The sequence below is a fragment of the Cyphomyrmex costatus genome, unplaced genomic scaffold (genome assembly GCF_001594065.2).
Source record: "Cyphomyrmex costatus isolate MS0001 unplaced genomic scaffold, Ccosl1.0 scaffold138, whole genome shotgun sequence".
NCBI classification, from domain to species: domain Eukaryota; kingdom Metazoa; phylum Arthropoda; class Insecta; order Hymenoptera; family Formicidae; genus Cyphomyrmex; species Cyphomyrmex costatus.
The window spans coordinates 10,363-18,427 of NW_017275369.1; the positions used below are offsets into that span (position 1 = coordinate 10,363).

Below are 8,065 nucleotides of genomic sequence, written 5' to 3' on the forward strand. Positions count from 1 at the left end.
AAATCACCACTTTTTGACCGCTTATATCTCCAGAACGGCTTGACCGATTTAAAATTTTTTTGGCTCAAATTACTCGTGGCGATGCCGCCTTTCAGGACATATGACGTTCGATTCAAAATTTTTTATATTTTAATAGTTATGCACCTCCCAAAAATGGACTTTGGTGGCTCGGGATAAGAGACTTGTAGCGTTCACAGTTTTTTTGAACATGGCCGGAGACGCTACCGCATCTCCTGATATTTTGTGGGTATATTTAATTGCAAAATATAGTGTTAAGAAGTAAATGTGCATCATATATGTTTAATTTTTATTTCATTTTCTCTTTCAAATGCGTCTCGTTTTTCACTGTGAGTATTAAAAATCTATATAGTGTAAACGAGAACTATAGATTTTCTGTATTCGCTGTGAATAATGGAATAAATTAAGATAATTTTATAAAAGTTACTTGTTAGTACGCGTATTAAATCTTCAAATGTGCAAATTAGGTTAGGACATTGTTAGAACATAAATTAGAAAGAGAGAAAAGGTTATAAACAGAGAGCAGAAGTGAGATAGAATACAGTGCCCTGATTGGTTACGCGCCTCGGTCGCGCATGTGCAGTTCATTTTTAGCTACGGTAACATCAAAGGTGCCGACAGAGAGTTGCGCTACTGTATATACTGTGCCATTGCATTGCTGTGACAGATTTCCTAATAGCTATGGCAGAGAACGAGACGTAACATGCGTAGTCGTAACGTAAGGTAAGGCAGAGAAAAACGTAGCTGTCGTAGTAGTGCTGGCAGCACTGGCAGCCCTAACTAGAATAGCCATTGACTTTAACGATTAATATTTTGTTTCATAAGGCAAAGCGACGTTTTTTGTTGTTGTCAAATCTTTAGTTTTACGCGAAAACGCATCGATTGAGGCTAGATTCGGGGAGACGCTATTAGCGCTATTTGTTTCATTTTATCTTCGTCGTCCATTAGACGTGAGACAAGGCGTACCACACAAATGGCGCTAATAGCGCGCTGCCCGAATGCAGCCTGAGTATATTTTTATCAAAATTTGAGAATGTATATATATATATACACCCTCAAATTTTATATATATACACATTTTAGAATGTTTCTAAAAGAATGCAACTTTTCTGACATCTTCATAAAAACTTTTCTGAATGTTTTAGAAAAGTTTTTATGAAGATGTCAGGAAAGTTGCATTCTTTTAGAAACATTCTAAAATGTCTTTGAAACATTTTGTGATGAATAGAAAGGTTTCTAACCTCAATTTTCCTTTTCACATCTTTTGCTTTAAACAATTGAAATAAATGTTTAGTGATAAGTATAAGTACTTACCTCGCATAATCTTGAATTCGAAGAAGGTATCCATTTGTCACGTCGACAGTTTATTAACCACTTTTTTCTTCTTTCTGCTTCTGTTGGAAAGCGGAAAGTTTTGAAACCCGGCTGCACTCCTATTCTTATAATTTAATGCACTACAACCGCCCATTTTATTTATTGCATTTAATTCTACGACCGTGTTTCGTATACACTGCCAGTGTACTGAAAATTTTGGTAATTATACAGAATCACTCAAGCAGCTTAAAAATCGATCAAATTAGGCTTATTCGACGCGTTTTTGCATGAAACGAAAGAATCTGGCAGAAAAAAGTGCGCTCTGCCCTACGAACCGAGATATTTAGCGTTAAAGTTGACGATTATGGAGGTTAGGAAATGTGTCATAGCCGCGAAGTACTTCGGCCACCCTCCGCACCCACACCGTCGACAAAGGTCTGCCCAGACAGTACAATCGTAGAAGTCGTGCGCCCCTCAGCAGGGGAGAGGGAGAGATGGACAGAGGTCTGCTCCGACAGTACAATCGTAGAAGTCGTGCGCCCCTCAGAAGGGGGGGGGGGGTAGAAGTTATTTCGCGTGGAAAGTTCGTTGGTTTCTGAACAGGGAAATGTGTAGAATTTCATTTTATAGGCCGGTATTCATAGTCAGTTCTTATATTCAAGACCGTCTTAAGTTCAGTCTTGAGGAGTTACGAACCAATCAGAGGGCCGCTTTAGCATCTTAAGACATTACTTAAGATATTCTTGAAATAAGAACCAACTATGGCCGGTATTCATAGTCGGTTCTTATTTAAAGACTGTCTTAAGTAATGTCTTAAGATGCTAAAGCGGCCCTCTGATTGGTTCGTAACTCTTCAAGACTGAACTTAAGACTAGAGAACCTCTAGTAGAGAGAATCGCCAACTTGGTCACGTGACCAATTACGTGATTGGCTGGCGGAAATGAGCAGATTTGGGCATCTCGACGCCAATGCATTACGTCAGAACACATGGCGGCCCCATCATTCGCGATGAAATATTTACTTCTCGATTAAATGGTCCAGGGTCCGGGAACGCCGTCGGGGTACACGAACACGAAGACTGCCACTGCTGGGGTCAGTCTGCCACGCTCTAAATCTCGTCGTATAAGGTTAGTGATTGTTGTGATGGTCTCCCGAGACCACCCATCTATCGTCCAATCTTACTCTCAGTACCTCCGAGGCCACCAGAAGCTCTATATCTTTATCGTGTTTGTATTTAACGGCCATCTCCAGCGCCACTCTCGATCCATTCAGGTTGATCTGAAGGATCCTTTTAATCTTCCTTTTGGTGATCGCTGATGGAGTCGGCCTTTATTAGGCTCCGATAGGCCGTCACGTCCATGTACTCCTCACATCGACTCCCCTCTACATCTCCACCCTGCATCTCTCGTTCCTTCCTAGTACCTTCCCCCTCTTCCCTTGTCACAACCTCCTCTATCGTTTGCATCTTTTTGTCCTGCCGCATGCCTGCACCTACTCCCCCTTCTGTCCCTCCCCTTGGCGGGGAATCCTTCCGAGGACTGGTCTACCATATACTGGCGGGCACACTGCGTCGCCCGCCCTGTGTCCTGCCTCCACGCCTCTCTCGACGCACACCGGGCACACTGCCCGTGATCTGCACGTTTCTGCCCTGTGTCCTTGCCTTCCACAGTTATAGCAGCACCCGGATCTATCTATTTTGCTTGGGCAACTTTCTCTCGTGTGACCTCTCGCCATACATCTGAAATATTTGATTGGTCGTTTTTTAAGGAGCTGAATCCTTAATGAACTCCACCCTATCCGTATCTTTCCGTTCTCTGATAGCTTAACGGCCTCTTCCAAAGGGCATCTGACCCAGAGGGAAAACATGCCGTTTCTCATTACTCTCTTGCTTCCGATCTTGATGTCTTCAGTTTCCATTCCAGTTAGCTTGATCACAGTTTGCCTTACCTCTTCTTCCTCAATTGTCTCATCCAAGTCCCAGATAATCAATTCCCCAGTGGGGCTTGGGCTGTATACTTTTACTTTTTCGTTGCCCCTGTAGAGCTCTCTTATCTTCTCCGCCAACCCCTTCGCCTTTTGTCTTGCCTCTGCAGCGTACACCTGCACTGCCAATGATCCCTTCAATGTCTTCGTTATTTTAGTGTCTCTGATGTCCATGTCCTCCAACGAGATATTCTCTCTCGCTCTCCTCATCAACTCAGAATACATTGGACCGCCTTCCTCTATATCGATTATCACCACGGGAGCTCTGGCCAGGGCCCTTCTTGCCTCTAGGTATCCCGCGTTGTTGCTTCTTACCGAGCCCTCCCTAGTCACCTTTGCGTAAGTCCTACCCATAGACATGGTAAGTATAGACTGAGCATCATCCTTTGATAAGCGGTGATGCTTACGATGAGAGAGAGAAAAGATATTATGATGAGTTTCTCTCTCTTTTCAATGCCGGAGAGTGGGGAGCACTTCTCCTCATCCGCCGGCGCCGGTTCGTCTCGTTTCCCCTATTGCGCTATAAAGTATGTACATAACCAAAAATTGTGTGATGTGTTTTTATAGTTTCGATTTCGATAAGCAGTAAACATTAAATATTCCGATATATAAAATGGTTAATGCGTGTTGTGTCTGCGGGAAAGAAGCAAATCCAAATGAAAATCGTACATTTCACTGGTAAATGTTTTTTATGTATATATATAAGAACACATTTTTAAATTAAAATATTTTAAAAATATTTTATTCAAAATACTAACTAAAAATATATTATTTAGCTTTCCTAAAAATGCAGACCAAAAACAAAAATGGTTTGAAGCAATTGACAAAGTTGTCAATTATTCATCTGCTCGAATTTGTAGTGATCATTTTCATAAAAATGATTTTAATTATGACACCAAAGAAAGGAAACGTTTATTGTCAACTGCATTACCTATAAGTAAGGAGAATAGGTAAATATCAATTTATCATTATTTAGAATTAATGTGATTATTTATATATTTAATATTAATCTTATACTTTTCTTAGAAACAATTTAACACACAGGGAAACAAATGAGCAGATAAATGATTATGAAGACGAAAACATGAATACTACTATTAGAAAGAGGAAAATTATTAATGTGTACGTATTTGTAAGTAGTGATTACATATGTCAATTTAATTTTATTCAAGAAAGTTTTTAATTATAGGCAAATGGGGGGGGATAGCTGTAATGAAAATGTGCCACATAAAACAATTTATTTGGATCTTCCAAGTAATGCAGTTGCAACTTTTACAAGAAGCAACTTTACATCTGATAAGGCGTGGAATACATTTGTCAGGTCAACAATATATAATAGGCAGAAAAAGAAATGTATTATGCAAACATGCAAACGTTTGAAGAAAAGAGTTTGCAATTTAAGAAGCTTATTGAATTCTTTGGGAAATAAGCGCTTATTAGCAAATAATAGTATAGAAGCTATAAAAGTAAGTAATAATGCTAAAATATTGTATTCATTATAAAGATAAAAATGACATTAACCCTTAACTACCTTCGATATTTAGAAAAAATTATTTAAGAAAACAATTGCACTTTTTTACCGCAGTTTTAACTTTTTAAGTCTTAAAAACACATTTTTCATATCTATGTGGGGTAGAAATTTACCCTACGAAGGTAGTTAAGGATTAAAAATAAACTTGTTTTTATAAAGGATGAAATACATCCAACTATGGAGTCAGCAAACTTCACTCAACAGTGAATTATCTCAAAGAAATGTCAACGACTTTCAAGGTTGGAAAAACTTTGATGTTTTAATAGTTTTTGCTTTCTCTATTATTTTCTACTAATCATGATGCACGATGCTCTATTCCTGTTTTATATTTAAAAGAACAATCAATTATAAGGATAAATAATTGTTCAAATATAAACAAGTGTATGTTTCCTATTATGAAAACATATATCTCTTTATATATGAACAAACAATTGTTTATTTAAACAGATTTCATTTTAAAAATTAAAATGTTTTTCAATTGCTTATATTTTAAGAAAAAATATTATTTGAAAATTATTTTTTAATTTGTGTACATTTAAATAAAAATTTGTGACATTTTCTAAAGCTTATTTTAATTTGGGAATTAAGGTGTTTATTACTCTAACAGAGTTTTGTTTTTTGCGTGAAATAAGATTGCTTGAATGTTGCTTGAATTAAGATTGCTATTACTTTTATTGTTTGATTTTTTAATCTAATGTTTATTTCTATAACAAAAATTTATTTTTATCTATATAATGCATGTTTAGGATGCAGTGCCTCCGCATGTAGAAGAAATTATTAGAAAAATGATCATGAAGAAGCGAAATGCCAGTTATACACAAGAATTAAAAACATTTGCGGTTACCCTGCACTTCCATTCTCCAGCTGCGTATAAGTACGTTAGGTCATCATTTTTAAAATGCCTACCTCACGAAACTACTCTCCGGAGATGGATGAGAAATTTAAATAATGAACCAGGTATTTGTGAGCAGGCGATACAAGAAGTTCGTAATCAAATCTATCAAGCCAAAAAGATAAATAAAGAATTAATTTTTAATTTAGTATTTGACGAAATGAGCATCAGAAAAAAAATAGAATTTGTAAATGGAGAAGCTGTAGGCTTTGTCGATTTAGGCAACGGAGTCACTAGCCAAACTGAAGCTAGTCAAGCTCTTGTTTTCATGATTGTCAATATAAATGGAAATTTTAAAATTCCTATTGCATATTACCTTATCGCATCTTTAATGGCTCAAGAAAAAGTGACAATATTAAGCGAAATTTTACGTTATCTTCATGAAAACGAGATAGATGTTCGAAGCGTTACGTTTGACGGTGCACCTGCGAATATTACGATGTGTGAAAAATTAGGAGCTTGCCTAAGACAACATGATAGAAAAAATATAAAGTCGTATTTTGAGCATCCCTGTACACAAAAACCAGTATATATTTTTTATGACCCGTGTCATATGTTAAAACTTGTTCGAAATAATTTTGCAAAATCTGGTATTATTTGCGATGGAGAAAATAATTTTATAAATTGGAATTTTATTGTAAAATTGATCAGACTTATAGAATTTGAAGGGTTGCATCCTGCAGTAAAAATTCGTCGTCGTCACATTCACTTTCATAACGAAAAAATGAAAGTGAATCTAGCTGCTCAGGTTTTAAGCAATAGCGTTGGTGATGCACTACTTCATGCAGAAGTTGATAGGAAACTGATAAGAACAGATTCAGAATTTAATTTCAAAGGGGCTTCTGCTACAGCAAAATTTTGTAAAACTTTTAATGATATTTTTGATTTATTGAATTCCCGGAATTTATATAATAAAAGTGAATCAAAATGTGCAATTACCAAAACAAATATAAGTATTTTAAAGAGTAAAGTAGAAAATTATATTAAATATATTGCTAATTTAAAAATAAATGATGTACCTATTTTACAAACAAATGTGAGGACAGGTTTTATAGGCTTTATAATTTGTTTGCAAAACGTTATTACTTTAGCTGAGCAGCTATTATCCGAAGACAAAATAAATTTTTTATTGACTTATAAATTGTCACAGGATCACGTTGAAACATTTTTTGCACTAATAAGACGAATGGGAGGCTGGAATAATAATCCTAGCGTAAGGATATTTAAAGCTTCGTATAGGAAGATTTTACAGGTAGCGAAAGTATCGGTACCTCTTAGTGCTAATTGTGTGCCTAAAGATGACACAACATTACTATCGTTATCTGAAAATTATTCCGAGACAGGTGATAAATGTACAAAAAATGATAACATCGATGCCGACAATGATTTATTCCAAATTGTACTTCTCGATCATGATTATTTCACGCCAGTCAATTATAATCCTTCTGAATACGCGAGAGATATTATCAAATACGTTGCAGGATTTGTTGTAAGAAGTATAGAGCGTAAATTATCTTGTCAGACATGCTGTGATAAGTTGCGAAATAAAAATACATATTCAGAGGATGTAAGCAAACTTCTACTGCGGAAGAATCGCATGACAAATGTTGACCTCCAAAATGGAAAAGGCCTAATTGAAGCTTCAAGCGACGTAGTTAATATATGTGAAGTGGCTGAGAAAGTTTTGAGGCATAATAGAAGTATTATATTTTCAAAGAAAAATATTGTACAATATTTAATTTGTCAATGTTTCGTTTTATGCCAACTAAAATTTTCGATGATGATTCTCATATGTTAGATCAATCTCCGTTATTTGATCATCGTCGCCAAGTTATTAAGTTAATTTTAAAAACATTTCTACAAGTACGTTTACATTACGAAAGTGAACAATTTCAAAATAATGTTAATAGGCTAAGAATGCGTAATAATAAACTAACTCTCTTTCAAGGTCAATAAATAATGATTATTATTTCGGCAAATTATGACTTGATTTGTTTTATGTTCCTATATATTAATAATAAACGACAGTTACGAAATATTCTAAAAAAATAAAATTTCCATGTTATTTTTAAAAGAAACATTTTATCAGCTTTCAGTATATGTTATAATGTGTCCGCAATTAAATGCCAATTGTGAGTTTTTAATTGTTATACTACATTAGCGTCGTCTGCGCATTTAAATCATATCGCGCAGGCTCTTGCGCAGCAGGTTCTCCCACTCTCCGACATTGAAAAGAGAGAGAAACTCATCATAATATCTTTTCTCTCTCTCATCGTAAGCATCACCGCTTATCAAAGGATGCTCAGTCTATACTTACTATGTCTATG

At 35.9% G+C, this 8,065-nt stretch overlaps 1 protein-coding gene across 1 annotated transcript; it reads right to left on the reverse strand.

Moving 5' to 3' along the window:
- Positions 1 to 2,823: 2,823 nt before the first annotated feature.
- On the reverse strand, positions 2,824 to 3,675 carry LOC108782917 (uncharacterized). Its single transcript, XM_018551313.1, has one exon. It carries the CDS (start codon positions 3,673 to 3,675, stop codon positions 2,824 to 2,826), a length of 852 nt encoding a protein of 283 aa, XP_018406815.1.
- Between the last annotated feature and the right edge of the window lie 4,390 nt (positions 3,676 to 8,065).